The sequence below is a fragment of the Lasioglossum baleicum genome, chromosome 9, assembly GCF_051020765.1.
Source record: "Lasioglossum baleicum chromosome 9, iyLasBale1, whole genome shotgun sequence".
Taxonomy (NCBI): domain Eukaryota; kingdom Metazoa; phylum Arthropoda; class Insecta; order Hymenoptera; family Halictidae; genus Lasioglossum; species Lasioglossum baleicum.
Window position 1 is genome coordinate 4391523 of NC_134937.1, and position 18715 is coordinate 4410237.

Consider the following 18715-nt stretch of genomic DNA (forward strand, 5'->3'; position numbering starts at 1 on the left):
GCTTATTATTCGATCAAGTTAAGCTTCATGCATCTGAAAGAATAATAAAATAAAAACATTACGTAGAGACCGTATCGTGCGATCACTACGTACATACTTCATGACTAGATTACTTTTTTTTCTACGTTATACCAGAACTATGAATCAGTATAAGTGAGCACGACATGAGATGAATCTTCATGAAGTAATTAGAATGATCTTTAAGCTGAATTTTATGAAATATTAAAATTTCGTATCCGTTTAAAATTACCACATTTTGAAATTGTGGGGGTGATCTGAAAGAAACGATTGGAGAATATCGTTTTTGTATTCATTAGAATTATATTTTATCCATTTTGTTAAGTGCTAAATGTGTATCGACGAATTCTACAACGTTTCTCGTAGATTACCCTGTCCTACATATTTTTTCAACAAATGTATATCTGAGAATTATACAAAGCGCGTCGGGACGGGAGTATTATTGCAAATTGGAATGTTGACGAATAAATAAACTAAATTTAATACATATTTCTATCACAAAATCGAGATTGAAAATTCGTTTGGCGAGCGTGCATTCGAGTATTATTTCATTTGTGTCTGACGATTATTGACTGTTTCTACTTGTTCTTAACACTAAACCTACCGAGCCTTAAACGTAACTGGTACATGTTCCCTTATTAGAACGACAAGATTGATTTTATTCAGACTTTCTGCGGCTCGTATTGTAATACATGTTCCAATAAAGATATCTACACCATCATTTCTCATGAAACCATTTTTATCATATCAATGCTGGCGGTAGGTTTAGTGTCAAACTATGATAGCAATATGTAGACTGCGGATGTTTATGCAATTTTGAATTTTTGTAGACAAATTTTAAGAAAGTGGTACCGAATGAAATTCTATTCTCATTGGTAATAGCATTTTCAGATCCAAAATAAATAAATATCGTACTAAATTCTGTTGAATTTAATACTCCAGCATTTCTTGAAAATTTTTATAAGCCATAAATGCATAAAGATCCACAGTCTAGTGATATGATATTATTAGATTTCCTCACAATTTAAGACATTACCCAGATGGCACAAAGACGTCTGCAGTTGGACACTCAGACGTCTTAAATATGTCTCGAATGTTCTATAAACGTCTTCCGACCGTCTCCTGAACGTCGGGTGTTAGAAAACGTGTACATCATTGTGTGTACATCTTAAAGACGTCTGTTTGACGTCTCAAAGATATTAAGGAGATGTTCTTAGGACATTCGAAAGGTTTTTAAGACGTCCCTAAGAAGTCTTAAAGGTACATAAATGTTAATTAAATTAAAATAAGGGAAGAGTAAAAATAGATTTCGACAAAAACGAGTTTAAAGTTAATCCAATAAATAGTTTTATTAGAAGAACGCGTGTGGAATTGACATAAAAAGTGTAATAAAAATAACAATTGCAAATAAAATCACAATAAAAATTGAAATTGAAATTGAAATTGAAGCAAAAACACTAACTCGAACAAATAATACCAATGCTACTACTTACTGCTAGATTATGGCTATATATAAAAACCACATTGTTTATGGTCTTAAAGACGTCTTCTTAGGACGTAAGACATTCAGACATAAAATGGACGTCTTTAAGACGTCGTGTGCTATCTGGGTAGTCGGACAGAAAAGTGGTCATTATTTTTTTGAATAATTTAACTATGACGTATAAATAAAAATTGTGTTACACGGCTTTGTTTGAACAACGATGGAGTAAAATGAATAAAATTTTAAATATTAAAATTTAAAATAACTATAGTTTTTAGATAGTTATTAATATCGTTAATTCAAAATAACTTAATGAATCCTATACGAAATCAGTGAAATATTATATAAATAGTGTATCGTTGTTATTCATTCAAGTAGAATGAGTAAGTGATACAAAAGCACTTTTGTCAGCCACATTGTATACGACGTGTGTGTAACGAATTTTCGAATCTGTATTGGAAAAAAGTATTTTTTTTGTTTAAATTCAACGTTAATGAACTTTATTTCACATTTTGAATTTTTGTTTGCATGCAATAGTTTTGTCGCTGTATCTTCTATCACGGTACGCTCTGTATAATGGAAATATGAAACGAGATACTTAAGTCACGGAATGTTGAATCTATAAATGCAAGTAGATTAAAGCGAATACAAAGTAGAACTAGTAAATGCAGATGAGAAAAGATCTTGATGCGGTGTCGATAGTCCGGATACTGATGCGTTTCTCGAAGGTATGATAAGAAAAAACCATTAATGCTGCTCTCCATTCACTAATCGAATGACCGATTATTCGAACGTATAACCCATGCACTGAAACTCGTTGCTTCAAACCTTTAATTTCTCGAATATCCTGCGTGCGGACGGCTTTTCTTTCGTCCCTCCTCTCTGCAATCAAAAGATCGTTCGTTTTTGTGGGAAACTTGGGATTAGGACCATCAAACGAACACAGAAGTGAGTGAAAAAAACAACAACACACACACGCAGCGATTATGGCACGTTGTAAAAATATATTCATTTTATTCGATAAATCAAATGTACAGTGTGACACGTACAAAGGTGTCGAAACTATCTTCGTGTATTTTGTTATATGTAGGTACAAGAAAAAAGGAAAGGACGCATGCTTAGTCGGAGCTTATGTCTAGCTGTAAAGCGACGAAATATTTACAAAAAAAAAAGATTAGGATCATGTACAACATTGTATTTATGAGGCAGCCACGCAAGCACACACCAAAATCTATGGTTTTTAATGTCTAGAAACAAAAACTGCAACGGATTTGTGATGCTGCAAGTCCGAAGATCATTAATTCTTTAAATGTTTCTTTTCGTTTCAAACCTCGCGCCACGCAGTCTCGACTTACCCATGAAATGGACCTCGGTCTTGCGGACGATATCCACCCGTTCCGCGACATGTTCCTCCGTTTCCACCTAAAAGCAACGCGTGTTGGAGAATACATGCGAACATTTCAGATACAGTCATTTCTTCCAATGACGTATAAAAGATTTTTATCTTTCTGCAATTTTTCTTACTAGCTGTTAAGCCATTTGCATGCAAATTTGAATCTATAATCTATGAATCGATAAAAGGGATATGTGTTTTTGGATTTTTCGTTTTTTTTGCCATACAATTAAAATAATTATCATATTCTTCATATTTTTGGAATAAAAATTGTAAGGGAAATTCAAATGCTTTTAGATGTTGCTGAAATAAATAGCTTTTGTTTAAACTTCTTTGTATGACTAAATTCCCTATTCGAGAACCCTCAATTTAATAAAAAAATTGTCCTACACCCTCTTGTTTCTAAGTTGTCTCAGAAAATGTATTTTAAAAATGTTTTTAGATTTTGCTGAAATAAATAGCTTTTTTCAAATTTCCTGGAGTGACTAAATTCCTCATTTGAAAACCCTAAATTTAATAAAAAAATTGACTGTTCTACAACTTGTGGTTTCTAAGATATCTCAGAAACTGTACTTTTCAAATGTTTCGAGATGCTGCTTAAATAAATGGCTTTTCTTCGAACTTCCTGAGGTGACTAAATTCCTCATTCGAAAACGCTCAATGTAATAAAAAAATTGACTATCCTGCACCCTGTGGTTTCTAAGATATCTCAAAAAATGTATTTTTGACTCCAAACTGTGCGAGTTGTTTTCAACCCTTCAACGTGGACGGTGGCTGATCAAAAAATAAGTGTAGAACATTTTTCTAAGCACTATTTCTCATATAAGATTCATCAGAATCAGTTTGTGTGAAGCCAGACACTAGCATCTTATTAAATAATTGAAACATACCAAAAAGATTTGACTCGTTAAAAGCATGAGCATCAATAAAAAATAAAATCGATTTCTTGCAAAATCCTGAGGTCGTAGACAAATTTTGAGACTAGATTTGAAATCAGCGTGAAAAAATCTACGGGAAATGATATATAGCATGTTAAAAATTTTTTTTTCCGCGCGTGGTAACGGAGAAACCACATTTTGTTGAAATTGTGAAAGTTTAACGAATTTTCTCAAGAAACGTTCGTATCATAATCTCCCTATTCTTCCCATATTCTGCCAAGTTTCAGCTTTAATTAAAAAAAAATTTCATCGCTCTACTTCATTTCTATCGAAAGTTTTTGAATCGAGTTTGGTCGAAAGTTTCCACTGTGGGCCGCAGCGGAAGCGTGGGGAGTAGCGTCGTAGAAGGGGAAGGTATAGTGGGGACACAAGTCTTGATCTAGCCACACTGCCCCGGGGAATTTCTTGTCATCTCACTACAGTACATATGCCTGAGTGCTCAACTAATTTTCGTTCAGCACTGTATTATAGAGTTAACTCTTAGCACTAGAGTGGTGACTATGAGAGTCGCCATTAAAAATTGCTGTACCATTATTTAAAATATTGTTTACATAATAATGTATTAGATATGGTTGGTATCTAACCAGTTACTAAACTGTTAAGTATTGTACGAGGTATTATATCAATATCATATCCATGTCGGAAGAGTTAAAATAGTTCCGAGTGCAAAGGGTTAAAAGCTTGAACGGCAGTGATAAGTGAATCCCCGTAAAAGAAATGATCAGTATATCTTACTTCCGTGGCTTCTGTAACCTCCCAAGCGCGCGGCCGGAAGTCCTCAGGCGCGAAGTGCGTGATGACCTCCTCGACGGTGACATGTTGCAGCTCGATCATTCTCATGAAAGCACGGAAGCCAACGGTGGCAGCCACGACGCTTTCGTCTGTAGTCGTCTCCTCCGTAAGGACTTGTGTGATCAGAGTACCGTGGCCCTCTCTTTCCACCAACTGAACTAGAGCATTCTGAGCCTCGGGTGTCTTCAGCGCAGGGAAGTTATCCGTCCTGTATAGACTCTCATTGATCTCGTTCACGGAGACACCTTGTCGCACCAGGAAACCGATCGTGGCCAGTTCCCGAAGAGGAGCCTCTCCAGGCCCGAATTCCTTCGCGTGAAGAGTCTCCATGATCTCCTCGACCTCCCTTGCGATATTCTCTCTTTCTCTCTCCACGATCTCCTCGATGCTGAGCTCTTCTCGGAGCTTCTTCTCCGTCTTCTTCTTCTTCTTCGGCTTCTCCTCCACGATCGCTTTTCTCGGTATCTCTTCGGACACCTCTTCTTCGGTCACCACGGTCTTCTTCGCTTTCCTCTGCTTCGCCTCAATTCGCCTGATTTCCTGTACGCTGGTCTCCGTGTGCACCTCGGACACCGAGACCGTCTGCAGGGCCTCTGATGTTATCTGCGCTCGGTCTACAATCGATTCGACCACGAAGTCCGGCGCCAAATCCTCGGTGGTTACTTCTGAGACGACTACCACACTTTCGCGCTCTTCGACCACCCGTTTCGCACGCTCTTCGGGTTTCGGGACCAGATCTCGAGGCTTCTGATCGTCGATCTTCTTCAGGGACGCCGTCGCTTCCGTCATCACCGGCTCTTGCACTGGTACTATCTTCTTTGCCCGGGATACCTATTCATTTTAGGATTAATTCAATTTAAGTTAATACCATATATGTATGTTCCATTTTTCAGATAATTTCAAGACTCTCAAAACTGTTGCATTGATTAGAATTATTGATTAAAAATTTTTTAAATATCATATAAACGCTTTTGAAAAATACAAACTTTATCGTTAAGGTTGTTCAGATTTGGTATTTACCTCTGTAGGCTTCTCTTCTATGATCTCTGTCGACTCGAGTACCTGCGTCTCCTCAATGTCGACGATTTTCCTGAAAGAGTAGTTTATAAATGAGTGAATCATGAACAGAATTTATTACGTGTAGGTATGTAAATAATAACAAATTTACGAACTTTTCTTCCGGTTGTTCTTTAGGACTCAACTTCTCCTTGCGCAGTTCTTTCTTGTCTACCTTTACACGCTCGGCTTTGATCTTTTCTTTCGTTTCCTTAGCCTTTTTCAGTTCGACTCTCTTCTTCTTTGGTTTCTCTTTCGGTTTAACCTCCTTAATCTCCTCCTCGACGACTTCTTCATCCTCGTAGACCCTTGCTTCACCCGTTATTTCTGTTAACGAACAATGTATGTTTACAAGTTGCATCTGATTCAGTGTCCAAAATCATATAAATACATTAGAAAACTAATAATGTTCGTAATTGAATGAATATAAATGATAATCTAGGTAATTGTATAATTAATAAATTGTGAATTTTATACACCCATAAGAAGAATGAGTAGGTGAAATATAAGACAGCAAACAGATAAAAAGAATTTAATTTATCATGATGACTTATGAAAACTATTACATGGAGAAACAAATTACTTTTTGATTTCAGTGCCTTGCAATTAATGCAGAAAATTCTAATTTTCGGTAAAGTTGCGCAATCTAATTTTTATCATTATTCAGGTACTACTTAGTGCAGTTGATACAATAATAATAATTTAATAGAACGTATGTAAATTCTATGAACGACAGTTAAACAATTATCTGAAGATTGATATAAAGTATAATACAGTAAAGTCGCGATTTTTGTTTCCCATCGCCAGTTCCGAGCAGGGAGAGAAATCGTGTAGGGACACTATTTTTTATGACTGCGTCTACCGCGCCGACCGCGCCGAGGGTACAAAAGAAGTCGAACGTAGAAGCGTATCGATGTGAACCACTACTAATCCAATTACAAAACTTCTTTATCTTTCATGATTTTTTTCTTGAACTTTCACCAACTAATTTGTGGCATTTTTCTGACTAAAATGACACCAAAAAAGATACAATTTGGCCCATATTTACTGTACGTGTGAAACATAACTTAGTTACTCCATACCGTCAATTAAATCACTAAATACAATTGAAATTATATCGTGATTAGTGTCATTTTAATCAGAAAAATGCCAGAAATAAGTTGGTGAAATTCCCATAAAAAAATAATGAATCGCGACTTTACTGTAGCAGACTGATTTGGCAATGTTGTTAAATCGCGAGGTAGTTTACCTGTGACGTGCAATCTGGCTTTTGTGGTGGCCAATCCAATTTCGCTGGTGGCTTTGCAAACATAAGTGGCTTCATCTTCTTCGCTCGCGTGTTTGATTGTAAGTATCGTTTTCTTGTCCTCCTCGTAGAGACGCACCTTCACGTTCTGCGTGTTCATCACCATCTTGTCGTTCTTGTACCATACCACATCTTGAAATTTATAAACACACAATTACTATCCTGATTCGAAAAAATGGCGACACTGTACGTTCGAGACCGTTTATTCCTGATCTGAACGAAAATTCCAATCGCTCTTTTGAGATCGTTGATTAATAAACTTCATTATCAAGACTACACTTATAATTATAGTCACTTGTAGCCAATTAGTAAAAATGCCATATGGTGTTTAAACATAGCGTGACCTGTCCAGTCAATAAACATAATTTGTATTATGACATGCGACTTTTCGAACCGCCTATGAAAAATTTTCACCATTTTTTTGTAGTGAATTTTCATAATTTCTATGCGTTGCTCGATCGTGTAATTCTCCATGACTAAACCTCAATACTTCCCGATGCCAATTGTCAAAGTTTAGTACTCCATGTTCGCCACAAAAGAATGGCGCGCAATGTAAAATGTCAGGTCATTTTGAGACACCTCATTTAGTAGAGCATGTATTATAATAGGAGCCGCACAAAGTCTAAATAAAATTAAGCTTGTCATTTTTATCAGGGAACATGTACCAGTTACTTTTAAGGCTCGGTCCGTTTAGTGTTAATTACGTTCAAAATACTAGTGACGTGTGTACCATCGCCTTATTTAAAATCATCAAGAGCTCTAGGAATTATACAAATGTATAGATGTTATTAATAATATTACAAAAAACTGCGTGTTTGCTATACCTGGAACAGGATTGCCGGAATAAGAGCACTCGAACGTCGCGCTTTCACCTTCCCTCGCGTAAATATCCGTAATTTCTTGAATGAATCGTGGTACAGCTTGCGTGGCTGGAAAAAATAATAAACAGCAAACATTAATTTAAATATTTCTATTAATGAAGAAAACACGTAGATAAATCATTTACCTGATGTTTTGCTTGGCGATTATGCGACTCACGTGACTCCGATGTCAGTAATCTGATTAGTCAAGAAAAACAAATATACACACGTACACAAACGAATTCATGCGAAAATAATAACATCTCTACAATGTAATGAACCAACAACATGTAACAATTGATTTTATTGGGTCAAAAGAATATGGTCGAAACATTTCGTTATCAGCTACGCTGTCCAAAAGAGATTCTCTGTTCTAACAAGTAATAAGCAATTCTTATCAATTTTCGTGTACTTTGGTATGTTTAAATGTTTATAATTACACCGCGAATCTCTGTGCAAAATAAAAATTTGATGCGCTAATTTCAAGCAACGGAAACCAACTAGGAATTTGTTTGTTCTTTTACTAATTTTGATGAGTTGAGACTAGTATTAATTATAATATGAACCGTAATATTAACTATCGATATTCTTAAATTTTTTTCTGAATTTTGATTCGTCTAATTTATTTATATGTACTTATTTATAATTACGAGACTTATTTATAATTAAGAGCAGTTCTATAGCATTTACAGTTTGATACTTTAAAAATTTTCTCAAAAATTTATATGGGCAAGGATAAGCAGTTCGTGGATTCGAACTTAGGGCATACAAATTTATAAGAATCACACATGAACCCTTTGTGCACACGGAGCTATTTCAATTCGAAAATTAAACATTTCTTCCGACCTAGAATAATTCCATTCTACATTTGTTCTTTCTATGGATATGAAATTGATATAGTACCTCACACAATAATTAAATGTTTAATAATCTAAACAATATTTTGAATAATAGTACAGCAATTTTTAGTGGCGACTCTGAGTGCTAAGGGTTAAGTGTTGTAACACAAAACTAGACAGTGTTACATGATGTCCATCATTTTCTACCATAAATGCAATTCATAGATCACGTAATTCGTACTTTTTGACAAACTATAGCCAGAAAAATAGGAACACAGTCTACAATGAAAGAAAAAACAAATAAAAAGAAGCGATTAAGAAGGTTAGTATCGAAACAACTCGCAAAATCTACCTGACATGGTGCCTCTTTCATCCTCGCTGTGATGATCGCTACAAGATACCTCGGACGTTGACATATTTCCCGCCAATCCGAGATTCCCGCTACATTGACTCTCTAACAACAGGAACTCCTGCAATTCCTCTTGGCTATCCGCCGTATGCAATTGCTGAAACGCTTCCAAATCAACTTCTCTAGGCTCCAGCGGATACATTTTCGGGTCCATCATGAGATTCCCAATGCGACGCTCTTTGGACCACCTAGCTACCGGGATTCTAGATTTCGGATAAGTATGATACTTCCTCGTATGGTCATACTCTAGCGTTGTCTCCATCTTTTCCGGAAAATTCTCCGCAGCTACCTTACTCTGTTCGCTGCCGTTGGACGTCTCACTATTTTCTTTGATGGGCGACAGATAAAATCCAGGCTCAGGAACATTCAGAAAATCGGGATGCATTCGAACGTGACTCCTTTTCTCTGACCTCGGTGGTGGAAATTCGTTGAAGTCCAAAACGATCCTCTTTCGTTTCTCTGCCCCCAATGTCTCCATCATTGATTCACTTTCAGCAGTTACACTATCATCGAATTCTATCAATTGGCAGGCAATAGTGTTGATGCCAAACTCCTCTACAAATCTGCTCCCTCTTGTCACTCTGCTAGCTGCTACTTTCTCAGCTGCTGATAGCTGCTTTGATCTTTCCATCCTCGTGGGCGAAGGCGAACTCGGCTTTCTAGTTGATATATTTCTATTATCCGAAAGCTTAGCGCACTTGGCTCTAACAGGCGACGGAGACCTGACCTTCATACCGATCTCCGTATCAGGATCACTCTTCATCATTTTAGCAGACGATTGGCAGGTGAATTTTTCTACTGGACTCTTCGGCGTTCGCAGCTTCGATTTTTGTGCGTTCAATTTTGCCGATCCACTCGCGTGCACCTCTCGTTTCACATTCACCGATCCAGTAGCCGAAACTAGCTTCGTTTCTGAACTCCTCTTCGTCCCAGATTTCTCCGTAGTCTCCAAAATTTTCTTCCTCGTTACTATATTCACGTCAGATCTTCTTCCATCGATCGCCAATTTATCCTCGCTCAATTCGTATTCAACGTGTTCAGCTCGTTGCTCGCTAGATTTGCTCATCTCCCAAGAATACTCCTCAACGTCGACTTCCTGTTCGACTCCCATCGAGTCCGAGTGTCTTCTGGTCAAGAAGAACCCTTTGGAAGACGTTTCTTCGTCTTCCTCGAAGCATCTCTTACCTTCGTCGTCGATGTTCATCAACGTCCTCGTCGACGAGAACTCGCTAATCATCGTCGAACTGTTTCGCTGCGAACTCTCGTCGCGGATCGCACGATCGTCCAGACTGTCGGTCGAGAAACTGCATTCTGGTTCACTCAGCATGCAATCCAGTCCCTCGGACTGGCTCTTACCTCTGAGAGCTTCCTGCATCTCCTCCATCTCGGCTACCCATGACGGTTTCCTGTACTCCTTGGTTCCGAGGATTCCTGGTTCGAGAACACGACAGAACGATTAGACAACCGCGCGGAACTTCGACCCTTTCAACTCCATCTTGAAGGCTATCTCGCGGGCGTATACTTAAGCGTTTATGTCGGATTAGAGCGATTGTTCGTCTTTGGCCTATGAATGATTCCGCGAAATCTTCAAAACCTGACCGAGGTAACTTCTATCAGCGTAATCTTTAACGAAATACTTATTTGACAAAGCGGTTTAACTTTGAATGGGGAAAACACTTTAAGTCTATTTACTGTAGTGTTTCAAAATTATACAGGGTGTCCCAAAATTCCTTCAACAGCCGGAAATGGGAGGTTCCTGACGTCATTTGAAGCGACATTTTCCTTAGCAAAAATGTTTAGTTGAAACGAATAGAAAATTGTTGTTTCGCGTGATTATTCAGAGGCAAAGTAGATGGAGCTGAAAGAGCCCGACGAGTTAGCAGAACGCCGGAGAAAAGAATATAAAAAAAGTGTAGGTGAAGGATGTGAGTGTTCAGTGTGAGTCTGATATGATCGTCAACGGGAGGTGCGGGATATATAATATTAGGAGATTCATCGATGATGATTTCCAATCGAAGAGCGCAGCTGAAAAGAACTCGTATCAAGCAAATTAGCGAAGCATCCACCACATTTTTTAGAAAATTTATCTACGGCTAATCGGAAGGTATAGTTACCTTCTACCGACAGGTATGCTGTCGTGGTCGATGCGCCGAGCGGGTTGTGCGCTTCGAACACAATCTCGCCCGTGTCGTCTGGATACGTTTCGGCGATCGTTAACACCGATGTGCCGTCTTCGAATTCTTCGATCTGGAATTCTTGAGACGATACGATTTCTGCACCCTGCTTGTACCATTTTCCTTCTGGCTTCGGCTTTCCTTTGACCTTCACTTCCAGTCTGCAACGAACACCGAACACTTTAGTCAGAGGTACACATTTTTCTTATGAAAATATCAGCCTTGCGTGAATTTTCCTTCTTGATTTGGTCTTGATTTGGTACAGGTATGCACTCCAAATTCACCCTTTTGCAAATCAATTTCAACCTTTCATAAATAAAGTATTTTTAAGTAAGTTTTTTCGAGAAAAAAATTTTTTTAAATATAAATGAATTGTTAAGAAATTCAAAATTTTATTTATTGCAAAGATGCACATCAAATACTTATTTAAAAGTAATTACCAATTCATTAACGTTGTAGTGTATGAAAACTGTGTGTACACATGTGTCCATAATTATGAAAGAAGTCTGGGTGAAAATTAAAAACAGATCAGTTCATCGTAGTTATTTCACATCACATTATTTTAAACTAAATTATTCGATAATAATTCGATGATAATTTTTACGATATTGTCAAAAATGAACCGTTAGATAGTGCTTGTTATTTCAACATCAAAATTTCAACATTTAAATATCTCGAAACAAGAAATATATACTTAACTTAGACCACTTTCATAATTATGAATTTGAAAAATGAAAATACTTATGGAACTGTATTGAGTATCGAATCTTATCTTTCCCTCGCAGTAATGACACAGTTCACGTGTGTCTAAATAAATATATCATTTAATCTAAATAATAAATAATTAATTTTAAGTATTCTTAATGGGTGTAACTGAGTTGCAAAAGGGTGAAATTGATTTATAAAAAGGTGAAACTGATTTGCATAAGGTTCAATTTGACTTGCACGAAGGTGGATTTGGAGTGTAAAACCTGTATGAATTTGGCATCAAATTGATTGAATGAAATCTGTTCCCGCATTAGGCTTGGTATTTGGCGACGAAGTTTGATACCAAAATTCCATGCCAAATGAAGGCCAAATCCAGATCAAACTGGTCGCACTAAGAACGAACGTAACCGGTAATACTAATATTCTTCGTTACAGTTATAGAAAATTGAACATATTCGTACCTGGTTAGCTCTCCATCTTTGGTAGGAACTAACTGAGGAAGTTTCTTAATTATCTCCGGCGCGGATTCTTCATCCGTATCGAACAGGGGAGTTTCCTGAGAACAATTTGCATATAAGTACAGTTAATAATAATTCAGCTATCAAATTCAATCTTCTAGAAAAGCTAGATATATCGATAATATGCCAGAAGAGAAAGAGAAATAGAGGAAAAGAAGTGATCGTTCATAACTAACTTTTGTTTCGAATGGCTAAAAATTATGATCTACCTGAGTGATCTATCAAGTTTGTACTCTAATCGGCAATGTTTTACAATTATATACTTTTTCTATAAGTTCGAATGATTTATGTAAACGGACCTTGGGAGATAAGAGATCTTCTTCTGAACCACTTTGCCCTGTAGCAAGTGACGTCGCAACGATCGAGGATGCAATTTCCGAGTCTGGTACGTACTCGTATGCTGAAAATTTAAGAATCATATTTGTGGAAATGATAACAAAGAAGCAATTCTTAGCTAAGAGTAATACATCTTCATTTCAAGTTTACAGTAGATCCGCAAAGTAATTGAACACTTTTCGATTTCTCGAGAAATTGGCAATATTTTAACTGCAATAATTTCGTTACAACAAATAGTACAATCATAAATTTAGGCTCATTTTAAAGCTCGAAGTCTCTACTTTCTATCGTTCATTTTTATCTAAAATATTTGTGCACGATACAGCAGGTGGAAAACTGAGGACACGTTTTTGGTTGAAAAAGTTACACATTCAATCAACTGTAAAAGCATCGAAAACATTTTTTTTAATGAATCTATTACAGATTTCAAGATTCAATCTTCTGTTTTACAACGACTGCTTAATTTACGATTTTTTTTTGGCTGTTTTGGCTGTGTTTGCGGTTGTGTGCATTATGCTACTGTAAAAATGGCGGTACATCTTTCTTTGAAAGCTTAATAAATTGACTAGAAAAGTCGTAGATCAAGATTAAACTTCATTCTTTAAATGTACGGTTGTTTCGGCCAGGAGAAAAATGTTTGAATGATTTTACAAACGTTTCAATTTGTAACATCTTGCATAAAAAAAGTATTTCGAGTTCCCTTTTTGGGTATCCTGCCAATTTTTATTTACTGTATACAGTCTTGCGAATGATGAACTACTTGTTACGTTATATCTATTTATTTTAAGGCAGAATTTTGAAAAATCTACAGACGTATGCAGTGTTTATGCAGCTATTGTTTTCTGCAATCGATGCACGGTGAATCATAGTAATATTCAGGCACTTTTAAAACGGCGATAGCTTTCTTAATAGTGGACCATATGACTTGGATTCTTTTCAGAAGTAACAACAATCAGACTGCTACATGACGTGAAAGAGAAATTTTGGAAGTTTGCAATTTGTCGGAATTACAGAGAAAATACTAAAAGTTGTTGTTCACAACTTTTTTATGTGAGCCTATATTGAAATTTTAAGAAATACATTTTGTAGGTCTGAGTCAATCATACATATTCTGAAAATGTCGTCGAAATTTATAAAATGTTTGAGGAAAATTCGGTTCTTCATTTCTCGTTTCCTACATCATGTGAAAATATCTAGGAGGAAAATGAACACTGCTTTGCAAAAAGAATGAAGCTTTAAAATGAATCCGAGCTTATGGTTCTATTTATTTTTACGAAATTACAACAGGTTAAATGTCGGCAATTTCTCCAGAACCAGAAATATGTTCAAATAATTTTTGGATCTACTACGTAAGCAAATTTGCTTTCAATAAAATTTTTATTAAATTGATTCTACGTCTTTAAGTTGCAGTATTCAATTAAATCAATGCACAACCAAAATTCTTGTAAAATTCGTGCTCAATAAAATTTCTATTAATTCAATTCTCGTGTTTGGTGTCATTTTAGTCAGAAAAATGCCAGAAATATGTTGGTGAGAGTCCCATAAAAAAATAATGAAAAATAAAGAAGTTTTGTAATTGAATTAGTAGTGGTCGGCCGCTCGATCCGTATTTACATGCTGTCCTTTTCTACGTTTGGCTTCGTCGTCTGTACTCTCGGCGCGGTCGGCGCAGTAATAAAAAGGTAATGTCACACGATTTGTCTCCGTGCAGAACACAGCCGTTGGCAAAACATCGCGACTATACTGTATAATATTTTTGTTTTGCATAAAGATCCGCAATTTGGTTATAAGATCGCATGACGTAACTGAGATGTGTTGGCACGTCAAGGGGTTAGCATGCTTGAGAAAAACTTGGGCAATTACCTTCGACGACAAGCGACGACGTGCAAACAGCTTCGCCAACAGGATTCACGGCGCGACAAGTGTATTCACCGGCATCTTCAGGAAATACCTCGGTAATGGCCAGACTACAGACACCCTCGGTATCTTGTAAAATGGTAATCTCCTTGCCCTCTTTGATCGGCTTGTTGTCGTGGTACCATTCGACTCTTGGCGTGGGCTTGCCTTGCACGACGCACGTTAGATTCGCGCTTTCACCGTCCATGACCCTGACCGGTGATAATCTTTTGATGAATGTCGGCGAAACCAGCTCCACCGTCTCTTCCCACGGAGTTTCCAATAGATTTATGGTGGCCGTACAGGTGACCGACCCGCCAACGTTCTCCGCGCGACAGGTATAAGTGCCGGCGTACTCCGTTTTTATCTCGTTTATCATCAGGATCGAGCGGTTCTCTTGTGTCACGATCCTCACTTTAGATGTCGACTGCGAACACAATTATAGATCGAGTAGAAAAATCCTCATTTTGAATTTTACTTAGTCAGCATTTCTAGTTTCTTCGAGCCGTACGCATACAGGCATGTAAAAGGTTTTACTCGTGATTTAAGTATTCAAACTGTTATACTAACACATATTGACATACCGCATAATTTCCCATAAAGGTCACACAAAATCAGAACAATTTATTTAGCAACGAAAGGATAGAAAGATAAAATTCGCGATAACAATTACGAGTACAATCGTTCTACATCTTACTGACTTACTGAGTAGACCGTAATAAAAACTAATTTTCAAGTAGAATTCAAAAACTGCATCACCCATATACAGGAAGTCTCAGGATGGATGGTACAAACGGGCCTGAAGTGATTCTATTTGCAGAAATAAGTGAAAAGAAAAAAGTAATATTTTCCCGGTTAGTGCTTCGTATTCGAAAAAATCGAGTTTGTAAATTCGGCAGTCACGTCTTTGCTAGTATTCGCGAGAAGTAGAATTCAACAGCACACGTAACCACCGAATTTACAAACTCGATCTTCTCGGAAACGAAGCGTGTACCGGAAAAGATGTTATCAGTAGACTGTGAATGTTTATGCATTTATGAAGAAATTGGTTGGATGAAATATAAAACAGTAAAAGATTAGAAGAATTTAAGAATATCGTAATGTTGTTTTCAATGCAACATAGTCATTGAGGGATGAAATAAATTTTCATTTTATTCTTGAATCCCCCACAATCAATGCAGAACATTTTCATTTTGCTGTTTACGTATTTTTGAAAATAGAATCACCCTATACCCGTTGGTACCAACCATCCTGAAACGCCCTGTATAACTGGTGCGATAGCCAACGTATTGAATGCACGGAAATGACTGCATTAAGAATCATCGACCTAGAAACGTAGAAACTGTATTAACGATGCTTCACGAACCAATAAGCATAAAGAATATTAAACACACGTTGCTTCACGAACCGATTCGGACGAAGAATATTAAAAACACGATGCTTTACGTATAAACAATATTAAAAATTCGTTGCTGTTGCCTTTCTTATCTAACAATGAGAGGTTACACCTGTGGGGTCATACCTGAGGATTTTAATGAAACTTTTTGTGATGATTCTAGAAACAAAATACGCAGGAACGTGTCCGAGCTTTTTTGCCAATGCTCATTGTACATATACGAAGAATAACATAATTTTTGGAATACTCTGTATATAACTAATAAACGTAAAAATGAATAGATTTAGAAATAAATGTATTAAAATGAGAAAAGAAATGAAAAAAAAAATAATATCTTGGGTGAGATTTGAACTCCAGGATCTTTTGGCGCTGCTCTCAGTGCCGGATTAAGCCAGCGCGGGGCCCGTAGCAGATGTTATCACGGGGCTCTAGGCTTTGTATCAGGGCCGCTTGTGTGCAAAGTTAGCGCACCCTTTTTAAACAAACACAATGAATGACGTTTTTTTTTTAGCAAAAATATCTGTGTCCCCTGGCATCGACAACCGCACGCGGCGGCCCTGTTTTGTATGGCGCGGGGCCCGTAGCATTTGCTATCTCTGCTACGGGGCTTAATCCGGCACTGGCTGCTCTAAGAAACTGCATGTATATGTAGTTTTTAAAATGTAGTTATTTATTATATACAGAGAAATCCAAAAATTATATGTTAAATGAGCACGGACACTTGTCTGCTTCTATTGTCTCTAGAATGACCACCGAAAGTTTAATTAAAATCGGCGTTCTCAAGCACAGATGTGAGCTCTCCTTGTAAGATACTAAAACTTCATTCTTGCCATGACGAGTATCATAGAAGAATCGTATTCATATTATTAAAAATATTGGTTTTTACATTATATAATATTATAAAATATATTTTATATTATATATTTTATATTATATTTTTTTAACATCGGTTTTTTAGAGTGGAATAAATCACAGAAACCGAACGAACTTATTTGCCAACCCAATATTACGTTCGAAAAGAAAAGATATACAAAATATTTAATACGCAGAATCGCAGATGCAGTATTCGTGATATCAACAGTCAGATAAGAGGATATTAGAGATCCTATTATATAAAACGTAGACTTATAATGAAACGGCACAATTTAAAGTAAAGATAAAGTTGAAATACCTCCAATGGACGAGTTTCGTGGAACCATTGGAACGACGCAGTCGGATAGGACTCAACCTTAGCCTCCATGATGACCACCTCTCCTTCAGCAACGATTTGCGGTTGTATAGGCTCGACGAATCTCGGAGCTTTCACTTCATCAGTCTTATCCTGTCGTTCTTTCACCGTGACAGAGCCGGAGCTTCTCGCCTCGCCGACAGGGTTCTGTACCCTAACTTCGTACTTGCCGCCATCTTTCTTCTCCACCTCGGGAATGAACAGTTCAGCCGTGTTCTCGTAGATGTTAATCACACGTTTGTCAGACGGAACGATTTCCGTTCCGTTCCTGAACCATTTCACTTCAGGAGTCGGTTTGCTCTCGAAGTCAGCTGAGAGCGTTAGAGGCTGTCCTCGCTCGGCTACCAAAGCTGGCAGAGGTCGCGTGATCTTCGGTGCCCTCATAACTTCCGGTTTGCTGACCCGAACCACGCTGCTGATCACCAAATTCGCTCTGCATTCGGCGCGGCCGAATTTGTTCACTGCCCGCACGCGATAAATCGTTTCGTCCTCTGGCGTGGGCTCCAGTATCTCCAATTTAGCTTCTCCAGTTTCAGGGTTGAAACTGATCTCTCTGCCTCTCTTCGGCTTCAGCTCTTGCTCTCCGCGGTACCATTTTACTTCCGGCATCGGAGTGCCGGTGACAAGGCACTCGAGCAATGCTGGTTTGTGCTCCTCCACCATCAATGGTTTTATGGGTATCGCAAAATGTGGTGCCACGCCTTCTTCTTCTTTTTCTGAGGATAGAGTTTCGTATTAATGTCATGGTAGTTACGAATTTGTCTGAACACCGGCACACTACATGCACAAACGTTTTCTTCGCCCATAGCGAATCAGAAAGGTATTGGCACATCGTCATCTAAGTGTAACATGACGATTTTTATGAAATTTTTTGTAGATAGTTCGTTGAAGAATATTTAACATGTATTTTATTTTGTTTGCAATGATCCGAATGGAGAGGTTGAAAACGGCCGTTCAAGTCAAACCCATAATTATTTATTGTGTTCACGAAAAATCAGACAGTATTCACCATAAAAATCTATGTACTATCTATAAAACAAGTTTAAATATTTATCTTCGCATGAGGAAGAAACATATAATATATTTAATTAAATGGCGAAAACCAAGAAATTCCGGGAATCAATAAATTAATTTTTTGAAATTGTCTTAATTCCCCCTTCGAATGTATAAAGTCTTTTAATATTTTCACTGTTTTAAATTGCACTTGCCATTTTTGCAGAGTCTACTGATGACAAATTAATATGATTTAGCTTTTTTGGTGCTTCGTTATACATAGACAAATGTATTGGTCTAGAAATGTTCATGTTTGCCATTACAAACTAATGTAAATAAAACGAAGATCTTATGATCAGTAAAACAGTGTAT

The 18715-nt window shown here is 37.3% G+C and overlaps 1 protein-coding gene across 20 annotated transcripts in view; it reads right to left on the minus strand.

Moving 5' to 3' along the window:
• The window catches only part of Sls (sallimus), a 335820-nt gene that overhangs the window by 57424 nt on the left and 259681 nt on the right, over positions 1–18715 (minus strand). For 19 of the 20 annotated variants that reach the window (XM_076431143.1, XM_076431152.1, XM_076431134.1 and 16 more), the window contains 13 exons: positions 17294–18066; positions 14694–15153; positions 12794–12894; positions 12438–12532; positions 11209–11429; positions 10451–10525; positions 7811–7915; positions 6930–7118; positions 5797–6007; positions 5645–5714; positions 4568–5455; positions 2857–2923; positions 2330–2383 (listed from right to left, as the gene is read on the minus strand). In XM_076431143.1, coding sequence (XP_076287258.1) covers positions 2330–2383; positions 2857–2923; positions 4568–5455; positions 5645–5714; positions 5797–6007; positions 6930–7118; positions 7811–7915; positions 10451–10525; positions 11209–11429; positions 12438–12532; positions 12794–12894; positions 14694–15153; positions 17294–18066 — 3309 coding nt within the window. The remainder of the gene's footprint in view (positions 1–2329; positions 2384–2856; positions 2924–4567; positions 5456–5644; positions 5715–5796; positions 6008–6929; positions 7119–7810; positions 7916–10450; positions 10526–11208; positions 11430–12437; positions 12533–12793; positions 12895–14693; positions 15154–17293; positions 18067–18715) is intronic. The other variant, XM_076431149.1, reaches the window with a different exon arrangement.